This window comes from Capra hircus, chromosome 15, assembly GCF_001704415.2.
Source record: "Capra hircus breed San Clemente chromosome 15, ASM170441v1, whole genome shotgun sequence".
Lineage (NCBI taxonomy): Eukaryota > Metazoa > Chordata > Mammalia > Artiodactyla > Bovidae > Capra > Capra hircus.
The window spans coordinates 54,323,099-54,342,684 of NC_030822.1; the positions used below are offsets into that span (position 1 = coordinate 54,323,099).

General features: G+C 46.3%; 1 protein-coding gene across 2 annotated transcripts in view; it reads right to left on the reverse strand.

Annotated features, from left to right (window-relative positions):
• Positions 1-19,171, reverse strand: part of CEP164 (centrosomal protein 164) — a 70,058-nt gene extending 50,887 nt beyond the window's left edge. Inside the window, exons 1-4 of one of the 2 annotated variants that reach the window (XM_018059733.1) lie at positions 19,029-19,171; positions 14,967-15,089; positions 10,629-10,731; positions 6,543-6,654 (exon numbers count right to left, since the gene is read on the reverse strand). In XM_018059733.1, the coding sequence (XP_017915222.1) occupies positions 6,543-6,654; positions 10,629-10,710 (194 nt within the window). In that variant the 5' untranslated portion in view covers positions 10,711-10,731; positions 14,967-15,089; positions 19,029-19,171. The remainder of the gene's footprint in view (positions 1-6,542; positions 6,655-10,628; positions 10,732-14,966; positions 15,090-19,028) is intronic. The other variant, XM_013969468.2, reaches the window with a different exon arrangement.

The window sequence follows — 19,586 nt, forward strand, 5'->3', positions numbered from 1 at the left end:
CCTTGTGGTCCAGTGGGTAGAACTCAGCATTTTCACAGTCAGGGCCCCAGATCAACCCCTGGGTGGGGAAGAGCGAGACCAGACAACAATTACTCAGGACACAGGAAGATCAACACATTTAGCATGCTTGATAAAAAGGACATTTAAGAAACAGAAACAGACTCACAGACAGGAAACAAGCTTATGGTTACCAAAGGGGATGGGGAAGAACAAATTAGGAGTTTGGTATTAACAGATACAATAAGGTCCTACTGTTTAGCTCAAGGAACTGTATTTAATATTCTGTAGTAAACCATAATGGAAAAGGACATAAAAAAATATTTCTTATACATACATATATAAATACACACACATATACATATATACATAACTGAATCATTTTGCTGTATACCAGAAACAAATACAAAACTGAAAATCACTATACTTCATTCTAAAAAATGAGAGACCACATTCTTATCAAGCACACATAAAACATTTAGGTAAGCAGGATCAATTACTGAACCAGAAAAGAATTCTGGAACAGCATGTAACAAAGAATAGAATAATGAACAAATAAAATTGGAAATCAATAATTCAAAAAACACCCAACTCTATCTCATCTCCTTCAAGCTATTATTTTGGAGAAAAGATACTTAACAAAATTTTAATAAATGAAATCCAATAATATGTAACCATTATCAAGCAGTTTACCCCAAGAAAGCAAGGTCGATCTAACAACTGAAAGCCAATCAACTGACCGTATTAACAGACCAATATAGTAAAATCATGATTCTTCTGCATATGCAGATGCATATATAGATGCAGGAAAAAATATTTGACAAAATTCAATATCCATTTCGGATTTACACTCAGCAGGCTAGAAATACAAGGGAACTTCTTCATCCTGACACAGGACATTTAGAAAACCCTACAGTTAACAGTGGCTAACGTCACGCTCAGTGGCGAAAGACTTAAGAGGCATGCTTCCCCTTAAGAACAGAAATAAGCCTAAAATGGTCACCGTCAACATTTCTATTCAACTATATTAAAGGTTCCAGGCAGTGCAATAAGGCAAGAAATAGAAATATAAGGTGTCCAGGTTAGAAAAGAAGATGAAAAAATGTCTTCATTCCCAGAAGACATACTATCTATGTAGAAAATTCTATAGAATCTACAAAAAAAGCTACTAGAACTAACGTAAGTTTAGCAAGGTTGCAGGCTAGAAGATCAGTATACAAAAATCAATTTTATTTTATATGAATGCAACCAACACTTGGAAATTGACATTTTAAAAGATAACATTTATAAACATAATGGAAAAGAATATGAAAAAGAATGGATGTATATTTATAACTGAATCACTTTGCTGTACAGAATTAATACATTATAAATCAACTATACTTCGATGACAAAAATAAATACAAGATACCATTTACAGAAGCATCAAAAAAGGAGATAAATCTGACAAAATATGAGCAAGATGTGTAAACTAAAAACTAGAAAAGATTTCCTAGCAATATTAAAGAAAGCCTAAATAAATGGAAACAGACTGTGTTCATGGGTTGGAAAACTCAATATTGTTTAAGATGTCAGTCCTCTCAAACTGATTTATAGACTCAGTGCAATTTCAGTCAAAACCCTAAACAGGATTTTTTATAGCAATTGACAAGCTGATTCTAAAATTCATACAGAAATGCAAGGGACCTAGAATACAACTTTGAAAAAGAAGAAAAAAGTTGCAGAATTTACTCTAAATGATATTAAGATGTATGATAAAGCTACAGTAACCCAGACAATACTGAAAAGCAGAGACATTACTTTGCCGACTAAGGTCTGTCTAGTCAAGGCTATGGTTTTTCCTGTGGTCATGTATGGATATGAGAGTTGGGACTGTGAAGAAGGCTGAGTGCCGAAGAATTGATGCTTTTGAACTGTGGTGCTGGAGAAGACTCTTGAGAGTCCCTTGGACTGCAAGGAGATCCAACCAGTCCATTCTGAAGGAGATCAGCCCTGGGATTTCTTTGGAAGGAATGATGCTAAAGCTGAAACTCCAGTACTTTGGCCACCTCATGCGAAGAGTTGACTCATTGGAAAAGACTCTGACGCTGGGAGGGATTGGGGGCAGGAGGAGAAGGGGACGACAGAGGATGAGATGGCTGGATGGCATCACGGACTCGATGGACGTGAGTCTGAGTGAACTCCGGGAGTTGGTGATGGATAGGGAGGCCTGGCGTGCTGCGACTCATGGGGTCGCAAAGAGTCGGACACGACTGAGCAACTGAACTGACTGACTGAACCCAGACAGCATGGTATTTGTGTAAAGGTAGACAGACAGACCAATGGAAGACAACAGAGAATCCAGACCTGGAAGGAATTCCCCAAGTGACAGCAATTACTCACGGGACTGGGTGTAAGGGTCAAAGAGGACACATATACGTAGGTTCCTTTTAAGTAGGGAGTAGAAATAAGTTTATAGAAATGAGATAATTTTTTCAGTATAAAGCATGATGATTTGATAAACTTCTTTACTATGAAATGATCACCACAGCAGGGTTAGTTAACACCTCCACTACCTCCATAATCACCTTTCCTTTTCTGTGGTGAGAATATTTCAGATCTGGGACTTCCCTGGTGGTCCACTGGCTAAGACTCCATGCCCCCAGTGCAGGGGGCCTGGGTTCAATTCCTGGTCAGGGAACTAGACCCCACATGCCACAACTAAGAGTTCACATGTAGCAATAAAGATCCCACACGCCGCAACTAAGACCCAGCACAGCCAAATAAATACATTAAAAAAATAAAAGAAAGAAAGAAAAAGAATAAAGAGATTAATGATGAGGCAAATGCGGCTAACATGATGGATACTGGAGACCAGCAGAAACCACGACCCTACAAATACAACCATGAAGCCCCAGCACCTAGAATACCACGCATAGTGCTGACGGCTTTCCTACAAGAAAGATGTCATAAACTGGAGAAGGTCCAAGGAAAAGCGGCTAAAAAGGTCCAGAGAATAGGGAACCTGCCACGCAAGAAGAAGCTGGAAGGATTAGGCCTCTGAGGCGGCGATGAGTGAGGCCACAATTGCAGTCCTTTTGAAGCATAGCCAATGCATTCAGTGGTTCAGGAAAGAGAATCATCACTCCCTGTACACACAACTGCACAATCCCAGCAGAAGACACGACCCCTCCAGGGCATCTGAGGGCTAGTGTGGGACAAAGGAAATCCCATCCTTTGGTAAAAAACTTAGGTCACTTGCTGTAGGGAGGCAGCGTAGACAGAGCTCTGTGTACACGAGGAAGACAGAGCTGGATCTCCAAGAGTGAAAATCCTGGTTTGGGGGGAGGATGTGAGAGACAGAGGTGGATGGCAGTGGCTGCCCCACCTCAGCCAGTCTGATCCTCACCGTCAACCTCTGTTCACCCGAGATGACCAAAGTGATGCCTGCTCCTCACAATTCAGAGCTCAAACTGAAACTGGAAACCTGGACCCATTCATGAACAGGTCACACAGTTCAGGGTTGGGCAGTCCAGGGAGACAGAAGCCACTGCCGGTCTGTGTCACCGCACGCAAACCTCTCCAACACCAGCATCCACTCTGGACACGCTGATGAGGTCCCAGTATTGCCACTCTCCATCTCAGTCAGCAAAGAGTAACAGTGATACCTCCTCCGTGTGCTGAAACAGATGGTAGCGCTCGAGAGCTTGATGCAGGGCAGCAGCTGAGATCCTGGGACCCTGGAAGTCTGCGCTGAGACCCTCCGGGACCAGAAAGGTAGCCTGGTTGCTGTTGTTCAGTCGCTCAGTCGTGTGCAACTCTGCAACTCCATGGACTGCAGCACACCAGGCTTCCCTGTCCTTCCCCATCTCTCGGAGTTTGCTGAAACTCATGTCCATTGAATCAGTGAAGCCATCCAGCCATCTCATTCTCTGTTGCCCCTTCTCCTCCTGCCTTCAATCTTTCCCAGCATCATGGGTCTTTGCTAATGAGTCAGTTCTTCACATCAGGTGGCCAGAGTATAGGAGCTTCAGCATCAGTCCTTCCAGTGAATATTCAGGGTTGATTTCCTTTAGGATTGACTGGTTTGATCTCCTTGCAGTCCACAGGACTCTCCAACATCACAGTTCTCCAACATCACAGTTCGAAAGCATCAATTCTTCAGTGCTCAGCCTTCTTTATAGTCCAACTCTCACATCTGTACATGAGTACTGGAAAAACCATAGCTTTGACTATACGGACCTTTGTCAGCAAAGTAATGTCTCTTTTTAACACACTGTTAAGATTTGGCATAGCTTTTCTTCCAAGGAGCAAGCGTCTTTTAATTTCATGGCTGCAGTCACCATCTGCAGTGATTTTGGAACCCAAGAAAATAAAGTCTCTCACTGTTCCCCTTGTTTCCTCATCTATTTACCATGAAGAGATGGGACTGGCATCTGCTGGATCATTGAAAAAGCAAGAGAGTTCCAAAAAAAGTCTATTTCTGCTTTATTGACTCTGCCAAAGCCTTTGACTGTGTGGATCACAACAAACTGTGGGAAATTCTTTAAGAGATGGGAATGCCAGACCACCTGACCTGCCTCTTGAGAAATCTGTGTGCAGGTCAAGAAGCAACAGTTAGAATCGGACATGGAACAACAGACTGGTTCCAAATTAGGAAAGGAGTACATCAAGGCTGTATACTGTCACCTTGCTTATTTAACTTGTATGCAGAGTACATCATTCGAAATGCCAAGCTGGATGAAGGACAAGCTGGAATCAAGATTGCTAGGAGAAATATCAATAACCTCAGATATGCAGATGATACCACCCTTATGGCAGAAAGCAAAGAACTAAAGAGCCTCTTGAAGAGAGAGAAAGAGGAGAGTGAAAAAGTTGGCTTAAAACTCAACATTCAGAAAACTAAGATCATGGCATCTGGTCCCATCACTTCATGGCAAACAGATAGGGAAACAATGGAAACAGTGTCAGACTTTATTTTTCTGGGCTCCAAAATCATTGCAGATGGTGACTGCAGCCATGAAATTAAAAGACGCTTGCTCCTTGGAAGAAAAGCTATGACCAACCTAGACAGCATATTAAAAAGCAGAGACATTACATTGCCAACAAAAGTCCATCTAGTCAAAGCTATGGTTTTTCCAGCAATCGTGTATGGATGTGAGAGTTGGACTATAAAGAAAGCTGAGTGTCGAAGAACTGATGCTCCTGAACTGTGGTGTTGAGAGTCCCATGGACTGCAAGGAGATCAAACCAGTCAATCCTAAAGGAAATCAGTCCTAAATATTCACTGGAAGGACTGATGCTGAAGCTCCAATACTTTGGTCACCTGATGTGAAGAAGTGACTCATTGGAAAAGACCCTGATGCTGGGAGGGATTGAAGGCGGGAGGAGAAGGGATCAACAGAAAATGAGATGGTTGGATGGCATTACCAACGCGATGGACATGAATTTGAGTAAGCTCTGGGAGTTGGTGACGGACAGGGAGGGCTGGCGTGCTGCAGTCCACGGGGTCGCAGAGTCGGACACGACTGAGCAACTGAACAGAACTGATGGGACTGGATGCCATGATCTTCTTTTTTTGAATGCTGAATTTCAAACCAGCTTTTTCACTCTCCTCTTTCACTTTCATCAAGAGGCTCTTTAGTTCCTCTTTGCTTTCTGCCATAAGAGTGGTATCATCTGCATATCTGAGGTTATTGATATTTCTCCTGGCAATCTTGACTCCAGCTTGTGCTTCATCTAGCCCAGCATTTCACATGATGTACTCTGCATGTAAGTTGAACAAGCAGGGTGACAATATACAGCCTGGACATACTCCTTTTCCAATTTGGAACCAGTCCATAGTCCTGTGTCCAGTTTTAATTGCTGCTTCTTGAACTGTACACAGATTTCTCAGAAGGCAGGTAAGGTTGTCCAGGTATTCCTATCTCTAAGAATTGTCCACAGTTTTTTGTGATCCACACAGTCAAAGGTTTTAGTGTAGTCAATGAAGTAGATGTTTTTTCTGGAATTCCCTTACCTTTTCTATGATCCAACAGATGTTGGCAATTTGATCTCTGGTTCCTCTGCCTTTTCTAAATCCAGTTTGAACATGTGGAAGTTCTTGGTTCATGTACTATTGAAGCCTAACTTGGAGAATTTTGGGCATTACTTTGCTAGCGTATGAAATGAGTAACTGTGCAGTAGTTTGAACATTCTTTGGGAAAAAAAAGAAAGGTGACCTGGGCTCTGGCCCAAAGCATCAGGCAGCTCAGCAGAGGGATGGCCCACTGCTGTTTCCAGTTCTATGCAGGACAGGCTTCAAAAGGTGGCCAAAGGATTTCCCTGGTGGTCCAGTGGCTAAGACTCCATGCTCCCAAAGCAGGGGGGCCCAGGTTCAATCCCTGGTCAAGGAACCAGATCCCACATGCCACAACTAAGATTAAAGACCCACAACTAAGGCCTGATACAGCAAAATAAATAAATAAAAATGAACATTTAAAAAAAAAAAAGGTAGCCAGTTAAAACTGATCTCCTCCCTCTGCCACACAGGCCAAGCCAGAGGGTCACACCCACGCTGAACTCACCATGGTTTCCACTCCACAGGCAGTGGGGCCACAATGCCCTCTCGCGCCAGCCACATCAGCTGTGGTTCCTTTATGGGATCAATACCAATCTCTCTGGCAAATTCAAGAATTTCTGCAAGGAGGGGCAGGGAGGTGCCAAGGTAAGAGAGATGGGGGTGGGAGGGGGTGGGTACAAAGAAGGAAAAATCACAATCAGTCTTGGGAGATAATGAGAGAGATATATTGCTCTCTGCCCCTGTTCCAGCTAACACTTGGTCTCTGGCCCTAGTTCCTGACACTGAGCTCCTACATCTTGTGCAATTTCCTGAGTGATGGGAGGGTCTTCTGTCCCAGTGAGGCGACTCTGAGTGGGCTCCTGGGTGCAACCTGGTCACCAGGAAGACCAGTCATGAGTAGAAGCTTGGAACTTTCAGTCTCACTGCCTCCATTCTCTAGGGAGGGGCTATAAAATGAGTTAGTAGGCGATCATACCTACATGATGAAGCCTCCATAAAAATCCCTAAACTCGGGTTCAGAGAGCGCCCGACACTTCCACGTGCCAATAGAATGTCACATCCCAGCTCCACCAGGACAGGAGCTCCAGCACTCGGGACCCTCTCAGGTCTTGCCCTATGTACCTCTTCATCTGGCTGTTCACCTCTACCCTTTATCCTATCCTTTTTGGGCTTCCCTGGTAGCTCAGGTGGTAAAGAATCCACCTGCAATGCAGGAGACCCGTTTGATTCCTGGGTCAGGAAGATCCACTGGAGAAGGGATAGGCTACCCACTCCAGTATTCCTGGGCTTCCCTTGTGGCTCAAATGGTAAAGAATCCACCTGCAATGTAGGAGATCTGGGTTCAATCCCTGGTTTGGGAAGATCCCCTGGAGAAGGGAAAGGCTATCCACTCCAGTATTCTGGCTTGGCGAATTCCATGGACTCTATAGTCCATGGGGTTGCAAAAAGTCAGACACAGCTGAGTGACTTTCATTTTGCAGGTCACATCAGTGGAGGATTTTGGATGCTGACATACCCAGGGACTAGGAAAGGCAAAAAGGACCAGCTGAAATGTAGCTAGCCAAGGACTGTGTGTTCATTAATTTCACAAATATCTTCTGAGTGCCTTCTATGTGCCAGTCACCATGTGCCAAGACTACAAGAGAAATGGCCTCTGTCCCTATGGAGCTTACATGCTGGTAGAAGAAACAGCCAGTAATGACATAAACATAAATATACAAGGAATTAAAGCTTCTGATAAACATAATGAAGGCAGTAAGTGAGGTATGAGACTGAGAATGTCGAGGTAGAGGGGCACTGCTTTAGAATGAATGGGCCAAAAATCTCTCAGAATGGTGACGCTTAACCAATTCTGTGGGAAGCAAAGAAGCCAGGCGTGCAAAACACCGAGAAAAGAGCTCTCAGGCAGAAGAGCAGGTGCAAAGGGCCTGCAACACGTAGCAGCCTGACCTGTCTGGGCATGGTCAGAAAGCCCATGTGACCAGTAGAGGGAGGGAAAGGCAGGCACTGAGTCAGCCTGGCCAGGAGGCAGGGCCGGGTCATACAGAGTCCTGCACATCCCACTAAGGGCACTGTGCTGAGTACAATGCAAGATTATATGGAAGACTATGAAAAGCAGAGCCCTGATAGGATCTGCTTCACACTGCGCGTTCACTCTGGCGCTAAGTGGAGCACAGACTGGAGGCGGAGGAGGAGAAGCAGGGAGTCAGACTAGGAAGCGGCTGCAAGCCCAGGAACAGAAAACGGGGGCTCGAACTCAGGATGTCTGCATGTGACTGAGCAGAAGAGAGGTTTTTTAAATAAAAATCCTGAAAAAAAGTTAGACCCCTTTCACAATAGCAAACCAAAAAGAATAAAATATTTAAGAAACAAACTGAGGGGACTTCCCTGATGATCAGTGGTTAAGACTCCATACTTTCAAAGCAGGAGATGTGGGTTCAATCCCTGGTTGAGGAACTAAGATCCCACAAGCCATATAGCACAGCACCACCCCCCCCACCCCCGCCAAAAAGAAAAAGAACTGAGCAAGAAGTGTGCAAAATCAAAACGAAGAAAACTTCCAGTTACCCCTGAAGAAAACAAAAAAGATGCAGACAGAAAGGAACAGATTTCTTTGATAGTAACCCCCAGGTTGACCTGGATGCATAACTTAACTGCAGAGATGGCAATCCTCCACAGGCTCATTCATAAATTTAACACAATTTTCTCTAATTTTTTTCTACTAACAGTCCCCTAATACACAGCCCTCCCCAGAAAGGCAGGGTGATTATAAAATCCATGAGGAGATAAAGCAGACAAGATAACCAAGAAAACTTTGAAAAAAGAAGAAGAAAAAGAAGGGCATTTCAGCCTTATTAGACACTGGAAGGCTTATAACAGAGCCTCAGTAATTCAGAACACAGCTCTGCATGAACAGACAGCCTCAAAGAATAGGAGAGAAAGTAGACCCTCATACACACGCGGCACTCAACCAGTGGGCAAAGGATGAGCTATTCAGTGAACGGTGTGGAGATGAACCGGAGGGAAACCTGAGAGCAGGGGAGCTTTTCTAACTATGATCAAAATTCAGGGGCCATATGAGAACTGACTTATAAATTTAACACAAAGATTAAAAATTTCTACCTGGTAGGACTCCCCTAGCAATCCTGTGGTTAAGACCTCGTGCTTCTGTTGCAGGGGGTGCAGGTTCAGTCCTTGGTTGGGAACTAAGATCCCAGGTGCCACACAGAGTGGCCAAAAAAACAATTTTTTTAATTTAAATTTCTACATGGCAAGCAAACAATAATCCTATGCTATAACAAATCCTATCCTATCCTAATGTGGGATCCACAGATCCAACAGTTCTTCCCCCAAACTGGCTCACAAACCATCTGAACTATAAGTAAAATCTGTGTGTCCAGGTCTGCAACTCAGGAGAAATTCAAAGAAATCTTCACCCATCAAAACAGCCTAGTGTTTCACAGTGAGGGCCCTGGAACTAGAAGACCTGTGTGTGGGTCCTAACTGCCCTGTAGTAAACTGTGTGACTACTGGGAAGTGACTTAACCTTTTGGTGCCTTGGTTTCCTCATTTGTAAAATGGGATAATAACAGTGCCTCAATCATGGAGTTGCTACGAGGGTTGAAAAGGAAATAACATGTAAAGATCTTTGGTAGAGAGACTGGCACATGGTAGCACTCAATAAATGTTGTTGTTATTGTTACTAATAATGCTATTGCTGGTTTTAAAAAAACACAACCACTTCCTGGTGGCTCAGACTGTAAAGAGTCTGCCTGCAGCGCAGGAGACCCAGGTTCAATCCCTGGGTTTGGAAGATCCCCTGGAGGAGGGCATGGCAACCCACTCCAATATTCTTGCCTGGAAAATTTCAGGACAGAGGAGCCTGGAGGGTTACAGTCCATGGGTTGCAAAGAGCTGGACAGACTGAGTGACTAACACACTTTAAGAAACTGAGTTTCCCCTAGCCTCAGCACATACTGTATTTTATGATATCTTCTTAACCATAACTTCTTGAACTGAACTGGTGGCTCAGACGGTAAAGCATCTGCCTACAGCACGGGAGACCTGGGTTCGACCCCTGGGTCAGGATGATCCTCTGGAGAAGGAAATGGCAACCCACTCCAGTACTCTTGCCTGGAAAATCCCATGGACGGAGGAGCGTAGTAGGCTACAGTCCACGGGGTCCAAAGAGTTGGACACGACTGAGCGACTTCACTTCACTTCTTAACCATATTTTCATTTAAAATTAATCACTGATCTGACCCGAGGTCACCAAACTTTTTCCATGAAAGACCAAACAGTAAATATTTTAGGCTCTGTAGGCTGTACAGTCTCTGGTCACAACGACTCAACACTGCCCCTACAGTGTGAAAGCAGCCATACACAACACAGAAACAAGGAAGTGCGGCCGTTTTCTAATAAAACTTTATTTACAAAAGCAAGCTACAGGCCAGATGAGGCCAGCCCCGGATCTAACCCAAATATACTGAGCAGCCCTGTGCACGTTCCCTCCTCTGCACTAGAAGGACGAAAATTAAATCAGAAACAATTACCCTCACAGAACTATCACGACACCCCCGGGGCCTCTTACCATGCTCGCTGGGGATGTAGTTCTCATCATAGTCTTCCTCCAGAACCAGCTGGTCTCCTATGCGGATGGGTCTGCCGGCCATGATCAGTCTGGGCTCCAACGCCTAGATCCCCCAACCCAAAGAGAAAAATCAGTGCCCTAGCTTAGAAGGGGAGAAGTTGGAGCTGGTCTTGGGGCACCTGGGCAGCCCAGCCCCCACAGGCCAGCTGGGCCAAATAGGAGGTTTTTCCAGACACTGGGGAGAGTGGAGCGGGGAACCAACAGCTCAGAACTTACAAGCCTTATAGGCTCTGTACCCGGGAAAGTTTCTGGAGACACACCTCCCCCAAAGCCTTGCTGAAGACTCCATGGACCACAAAAGTTCTGGAAACCCAACTCTCTCAAGGGTTTGACTTCATACATTTGCCCACGAAGACGAGTAACAACTAACAGTCTACGACCCCTGCTAGAAAACCCTAAACAGCAAAATAACTGGCAGCACACGCACACCCATACACCAGTGTCCCCTGGTGAGCGCAGGCTGTCTCAACCTGTGGCCCCTTTGCACATTCCTACTGACATTCAGCAAAGCCCTCAGGGGGCTTACAGTCTAGTGGAGGCAGGCACACAGCTTCACCAGAAGTAGCAGGCAGAAGAGAAAAAGAAATCCTGCTCTGGGGAGTATTAAGGAAGAAGTCACACACTCCCAGTGCAGGGATGAAGGAAGACTTTGTTAAGGAACTGGGTTCAGAAGGCTGACAAGAGTTCTGAGGACAGAGGGAAGAACCCAGGCAGAGGGAACAGCCTTCGAGGCAAGGCATTATGCAGCGCCAACGCCAGCGTGCACGGCAGGGACCGCGGGGAAGCCAGGCCCAGTCATGGTCATGGAGAGCTTGGTGGACGAGGCTGAAGGGCCTCGACTCTGCCCTGTAGCAGAAGGGAGTCACTGAGGGCTTTGGTGGGAGAAAGTGACACAGAGTGGCCTTTTTTTTTTTTTTTTTTTCCAAGATGAGAACTTTGGCAGGAGTGTCCTGGCCGGATTGGAGAGATGAGAGACTAGCATCAGGAAAATCACTAAAGAGGCTATGGTCCCTGGGAAAGATGATGAGGGCTTAAACTAGGGCAGAATCAATGGGAATGGAGAAAAAGGGACAGACACAAGGGATGATATGATGTTAGGTTTAACGTGACAGAGTCAATTCCTAGGCAGGTTGATAGGAAGCCCGGGGTTCCTGAGGAGGAGAGGGGGGTCTGGGGCTCTCGAAGAGGAGATAGGGGTCTGGAATTCTCAAGGAGGAAGAAAGGACAAACACCTTTTTTTCTCTACATTCCTTAGTCTTAGGCACCTAAAACACTTTTTTTTCTTTAAGCCTGGAACTGATGATTACACAACAAAAAACTCAGTTTAAACTCTGTAACTAAGAATTATATATCAATGTATCCTGCTTGAGGACAGTTTCTCCTTCCTAAAAACCTTCTGGCTAATCCTGTTATCTTAAAATGTAAATTATGGGAGTGGGTCTAGTAAGATCTTTACAACCTTGAGACATTCTTCTGATTTATCGTAATAACTAATTTTAAAAAGTATATAACCCCCTTGCACAGACTAGCAAGGGGGGGCTTTCTCCATCCCCCTTCTGATGTCTACGTCAGAAGCTTTCGAAGTCCCTTTTCACTTCAGTGAAACTCTACTACACAAAAGTTCCTGGTCCCTGGTCCCCAAGTTAAATCTTCTTTGGAGATCACGAATCCGACACCTGTTCACCTAAGCTGTCAACAGGACCAGGATGCGGGCGGGGCGGGGGCAGAAGAGTGAAAAGGAACCAACTTGAATGCAAGGTTTTTAGCTCAGGGAGGGGGCAGTATCACATTCTTCAACTGACAGGCTGGTGCAGTTCCACACCTGTTCCTCCCTTCACGTTCCTGCTCCTTCAACAACCTCAGGACCCCAGGTCACAGCACCAGTCCCCTGTGGGAGCTCGCACACTGAAGCCTGAAGACGCCTGGACAAGTCAGCCTGTAGCGCGTGCAGACAGCCCCTTCAGAGGGCCTCCTCCACTGAGGCACCGTCAGCTGCCCCGCTGTGACCAAAGGAAGGAGACTGGAGGAACTTTCTGACGTCTCCTGCAGCCACCTCTTCAGAAACGGGCACTGTTCACTTGGGGCAGCGAGCATGACTGGGGAGTAAGCAGAAAGACCTGGTCAACAGGAAGGAGGCTGGGATACAGCTCATGAAGAATGCTCAGGAAACAGCCAGGTCAGTGACTCTGAATCTGCTCCAAGATCCCTGGAGGGGGGCCCCTGATAAACCCAAAGGATCTGAAGGACCATTCCGTGGCCCTCACTGCACCCTGGCAGGTGAGAGATGGACATGGGAGGTGTCCTGCGTTAGGACTCACAAAAGATGGTTCCCAGACTTCCCTGGTGGTACAGTGGAGAAGAATCCACTGGCCAATGCCGGGGACACAGGTTCGACCCCCTAGTCTGGCAAGATCCCACATGCCGCGGGGCAACTAAGCCCAAGGGCCACAACCACTGAAGACCACGTGCCCTACAGCCCGTTCCCCGCAACAGGAGCCACTGCAATGAGAGGCCCACGCACGGCAACTGTAGAGTAGCCCCTGCTCATCACAACGAGAGAAAGCCCAGGTGCAGCAACAAAGACTCAGCACAGCCAAAAATAGATAAAAATGCCTTTTAAAAAAGATACTTCCCTTTGTCCATCACTGGACCCAACGGAGCCAGCCTTCTGCCACCCCTCATTCCCACCACGACACCTCCAAGCAGTAACTTAGTGCCTCAGGAAGAAAGGCTCAAGAAAGCAGCATTCTTTCCCGCAGTACTTAAGCCCAAGTGAGACGCGCTCTCCCTCCCCTAAGAACACGTAACACCTGTGGATGTAATGCCTATAATGCCCCCACACACACAGTCTGCCATAAGTAGGGCCCCGACGTGGAAAAAAGCAAAGCAGGAAAGTACCAAGAACCAGGGCAGTAGAACGTGGTCCACAGGCTGGGGGCTTAAAGAGATCTCAGAATCTTTAATCCTCTGAGTCAGGGAGGAGAGAGAAAGAAAAGGGGAAAAGATCTCTGGGGGTGGAGGAATCACAATGGCCTGAACATCAGGCTGTACCTTATTCAATTCAACAGGCAGTGATGAATTCTGCACTGCACCAACTAACTCAAGGAATCTGAGAAGTTCTGCCTTTAACAGACTTCCCTATCCCTAGACACGTGCCATCTCCAGAAAGAGGGGGCAGGTAAAATCTCTTGTCTTCCTGGCAAAATGCCTCATTAGCTACTTACAAAACTGTCTGTGTTTAACTATTTATAAAGTTCGGGAAGAATGTGGAAAATATAAATTCCTGAATCACTCAAATGTCAAACAAATCTTCTGCCGGAAAAAAAAAATTAAGATGTGGGTGGTCTATTTCCTGGCTTCAGGAAAGAGGTAGGCAAGGCCAGGGCAAAAAGAACAGGAATTGCAGGATTGAGGAAGGTAGTGGAAGAGAAACCATATTCGTCAATGGCAGCTGGAGATCATTTATTCATTCCAGAAATACTGGGTCGGCCCAAAATGTGTGTTTGGATTTTCCCTTAATATCCTGCAGAAAAACCCAAATGAACTTTTTGGCCAATCCAGTATTTATTTATTGCTGGGCACTGGAGAGGCAATTAAAAACAGATCCAGCTGCTACTCCCCTGGAACTGGTCTAGTGAGGCAAGGAGACAAACCAGTCATAGGAAAGCGTATAGTTTTAACTGGGGAGGAGCTCTGAAGGAAATGTGCCTGATTTAGACGAAGCCTGTGCTGAGAAGTGAAGAATGAATAGGCAGTCACCAGACAAAGAGAGGAGGAAAAGGTGTTCTAACAAAAGCAGCAGCAGGTGCAAAGGGCCTCCAACAGGAAAGAACACTAGGCGAGGAGAAGGGTTGTCGGAGACGATGCTGGGCAGGTGGGTAGCAGCCAGGCCACGCCGAGAACTTGGCCTGGAAGGTCCAGAGAGCTGGAAGTGAGGAAAGGTGTTTCCAGATACACATTTTGAAAGAGGTTACTCCAGAAGCCACTGGAAATACAGACAGGAACGGAGGCCAGGTTGGAAAGAAGAAAATCAGAGTAGCTGCAGAGAGATTAGGAAGGAAACCATGAGCCAATCTAGACGAGAGCTGATGATAACCTGGGCGAGAGGGGGTGAGATGAGAGGTCTAAGAAAGCAGCCCTGAGGTCAGCTCCAGCAAACACACAACACGTGTCCTAACGTTTCCCACCAAGCCCGAGACCCCGAGGGACAGCGCTGTCAACCTTAGCCCCCTCACGAGGCTTCAGGACCATCAACACCGCACTCCGTGCAGCACTTACCAACCGAGCAGATGAAACCTGATGACATGGGCGTGCCACCAAGCCTGGCACTCACTGTGAGCCACAGAGCTTTGGGGGAGGCTCACCCAACTGTCCTCATCCATCTCCTGCCAATCCCAGAATCTACCCAAAAAAAAAAAAAAAAAGGAATGGCTCATATACCTCCTCCAGGAAGCCCTCCCTGACTAACCTCAGCCTCTCCTGTCAACTTACAACCACTTCAGCACAAAGCACACAGGTTTTCTTGTGTTCACAGGCATACTATTTTCCACATGACCTTTTTCATGGGAATGTGTTCTCTCTCTCCTATTAAACCAAAGATGTCTGAGGCCATGCCTCTGCCTCCTTTTGCCTTTTGCCACCAAGCCTAAAATAAGCTATGTAAAGGCAGAAGCCCGGTCACTGCTCTAAACTACTAACAGACAACCGAGGAATCTCAAAAGCCAGAAGAAAGCCCCAAGAGCTTTGGTCCCACTGCCCTTCCCATGCCAAATTTCTCCTCTGTGCTTTCTGTCAGACAGCATTAATGGTCGAAGCACCAGTTTGGGGGCCAGAAACAAGCGAATTAAATCCCATCTCCCTTGCTTACCAGCTGTTTGACCTTAGGCAAGGTACTTCCCCTTCTCTAAGCCTCAATAACCTCATGAGCATAACTCATACAGCCATGATAATCTACTTCACAAGGCTGTTTGAAGATGAAACAATACTTGTACCTAGCACAGTCCCTGATACACAAAATATGCTAAATAAATTCCACAAGGCTGTCTGAAGATGAAACAATACTTGTGCCTAGCACAGTCCCTAATACACAAAATACGCTAAATAAATTTAGCAGTATTACTGATATTACTGCCAATTCCACGGTTGGATCATTCTTAACTAGTAAACGGTCTCTCTCACCTTAAACCAAAACCTGTTTCTAAGGAACTTCCTCCCATTTGTCCTGTTCCACCCTCTGGACCCACAGAGAGCACCCAAGGCGTCTCTACTCCAACTCAAGTTTTCCCAGCTCCCTTCCCTTCAGCACCTGCCATTGGTTCCCAGTCTCCCCACGTCGTGGTTACCTTCCCATGCATGTGGTCTAATTTAACAGGCAAAGCCAAACAGTTCTGCACACCTGCATACTCACCAAGCACACACATGCATATGCGTACTTAGGGTTCCCTGAGTATCATTTCTTCCACCCTGCTTGAACAATTATAAGGAAAGTTCACTACCAGAAGAGAGAAGATTTACTGGACAAGGCAGTGAGGAGAACACTGAAGCCATTAGAGCTGATTAGGCAGTGGTAATGAGCACAGGCTTGGGAGCATTCTTGGCTTTGAATCCCGGCTCTATCACTTACCACCTGGGCAAGTTGCCTCAGTTTCCTCACCTGTAAAACGGGGATAACAACAATGTCTATCCAGAAGGGTTATGAGGACTAAGTGACTCAATACATGTAAAATACTCAAAACATAGTAAAATCTCAATAAATGTTAGTTGTTATTGTTGTTCAGTCAGTAAGTCGTGTCTGACTCTTTGCAACCCTACGAACTGCAGCACGCCAGGCTGCCCTGTCCTTCCCCACCTCCGGGAGTTTGCTCAGACTCACATCCACTGAGTCGGTGACGCCATCCAACCGTCTCACCATTCACTTATTTAAAGGGCATAGTCTACATCGCTCCAGAGGACAGATCTAGCACCGGGGAGTATAAATTAAGGCCCTTCAGGCATCCAATAACCACTTACTGATTGACTGGTCAGGCACTGTGCTGTCAGGGCTACAAAGCTGGGAACACTTCAGCTCAAGCTAGCTGTGAAGCCACATATGTAAACACACGATTATGCAGTGTGTCAGGCGCATTAAGGGAAGTAACAGAAAATGCAACAGGACACAAAGGCAACGGCGACCTATCCTACTTCGGGAGATCAGGAAAAACACTGCCGAGGACCATCGAGATGGCTTTGGAAAGTTAAGCAGGAGCTCATCAGGATGAGGGAGTGAGGTTATCTGGAGACAAAAGACACAGCTTGTTCAAAGGCAAAGAGGCAGAAGAGAGTATGTGGCAGGTGCAGAGAATTAATGACGACAACAAAAGCTTATATTCACTGAATACTTTCTCCGTTCCAAGAACTGTACTAGTGCTGTGTATACATCATCTCACCGCATCCTCTCTGCTAAACAGAGATTTTTATAATCTCTTATTTTTCAAAAAAGTAATCTGAGGATAAGCAAATTTAAAAAAACTTTAACTTGCTCAAGGTTTCACAGCTAGTAAGTGGTACAGCAAAACATGCATGCATCCATGTCTATCTGACTCCAAAGTCTTGAGCTCTTAAAAAACACCCTTTTAGACCTAGTTATTACCCCCATTTTACAGATGAAGGAACTGAGGCAACTTGCCCAGCTGGTAAATGGCAGGGCTGGGATTCAAAGCCAAAGATGTTCCCAAATCTGTGCTCATTTGTTGTTTTTGTTTAGTCACTAAGTCGTGTCCGACTGTTTTGTGACCCCATAGACTGTAGCCCGCCAGGTTCCCCTCTCCATGGTATTTCCCAGGCAAGAAAACTGGAGTGGGTTGCCATTTCCTTTTCCAGAGAATCTTCAAGACCCAGGGATCAAACCCATGTCTCCTACGTCAGCAGACAGATTCTTTACCACTGAGGCACTAGGGAAGCCTCTGTGCTTATCACCACTGCATAATCAACTCTACTGTCTTCCATGCTCTCCTCAGGGCCTTCTCCAGGAAATATTATCTTTTTCGGTCGTGAACTTTCTTTATAATAGTTCAAGCAGGGCAACCAGCGCACAAGGGACAATGGCAGGAGAAAGACGTACAATGGAAGGCAAGGGACACATGATAAATGGCTTGGGAGGATTGTGGCTGCATCTTGACATAACAAGGAGCCATCACAGGATTTCACAAAGGAGACCGGCCTGATCAGATCTGTAGAGAGATGATTCTAACAGCTGTGTAAAACTAATTGGAAAAGGGTAAGAACAGAAGCAGAGAAAGCACTTAGAAAGTTATCCGGAAAACACAGGCAAGAAATGATAAACGAAGTCAGTAGCTGTGAGAATGAAAAGGGCCAGATTCTAGGTGTTGTAGGAGGCAGAATAGTAGTACCTGGTGTCTGCAGTAAGTGAGGGAGAAACAAGAGAACAATCAGCACTTAGGCCAGTATATTGTGATCATCTGTTCACTGCTGTGCCTTGCCCAATAGCCCCACCTAGCATACGGCCTAGATATAGGAAATGTCCAACAAATGTTGGCAGCATATTCTAGACGAATGAATTACAAGTGCAGATGTGGCTGAGTGAGTGAAGGGGTGAAGTCCTTCACTGAGACAGGAGCTACAAAGGAGGAACAGATCTGAGGGACCAGGAAGGCTGGGTCAGCATTCCGCTGGGGATGATCAGTAAGCAAGTGGATCTCAAGAAAAGAGGTCTGATGGGAGCCAATTGGGGAGTAACCGTTAAACAGATGGTAATTGAAACTCTGGGTGAAATAGCCCCAAGACAGAATGTGGTGGGTAGAAAGGAGGGGCTTTGCGAAGGCTGATGGGGGCGGGGGCTAGGAAACCAGAGAGAAAGGAGTCGTAGAAGGCAAGTGAGGAGGGCAGTTCCAGAGGGAGAAGGTGGATTTTTTAATTAATGCAAGGAAAGAAAAAAGCAAAAAACTTACTATCTTCCCCAGCTGACCAAAAGACGGCAGAAGGTTGGGCCTGCCCGGATTCGGACATGGGGGAAGCTTCCCCAAGAGAGAAGTACTCAAGCAGGGTTTAGAAGGCCGGCCTTACACAAAAACTGTGAACAGGACAAACAAGCTAGAGGCCCCGCCAGCTCACACTCGTGGCCCAGGGCCCGCTCTCACTGCCCCGCCAGCACTCCTGCCCAGGCCCTTCCGCCCCTCGGGTTTTGGATACAGCCGCACTGATCAGGCCGCTCCATCCTCACTTCTTCCTTCAGTTCCCGCCCACACTCGTGCACATCCCGCTGGGTGGCACACGAATGTGCCTTGATTCTCCCGCTTCCCTCCGTTCCCCGCCAACCAACCTCTCCCGCAAGGGCGTCCTCACCTGGCCCCCACCCCGGGAGGCCCAGGGCGCTAGCTCCCGGCTCTACGCGGCTTCCCCAGCACCACCCCGGCTCCCGCTTCCAGGGACGCCGGGGTGTTGCCCTGCAGCGGCCAACAACCACTTCCGGAAAGGGTACCAGCCTAGCAACTAAGGGTACCGCCTCTACCTGGAGTCAATAGGTCGCTGAATGAGAGCCTAGCATCAGATTGGTTAAAGGTCCCGTCGAATCACGGCGGCGTTCTGCACGTTTCCCGTTGTATGATGGGAGATGTAGGCCAATATAGTAGATGGGTTTCCGCGTGAGTTTAAAACAGGATTCTGAATTTAGACATGAGGGGAATTTCTTCCTGAGCAGGCAAGGATCATTCATAGTATCGACAGTAACGTGTATTAACTAAGGTAATTTTTTGTCATCATTTTTAGTAGTATAATTAACATCAGGTGAATAATACACTGGTCCTCAATAATCAACCTACAGGCTTTAATAAACAAAAGACTCTCACGTGCTACTCATGAATTAAGAGACCACTACCCATCTTTCGGAGGAGGCAATGGCAC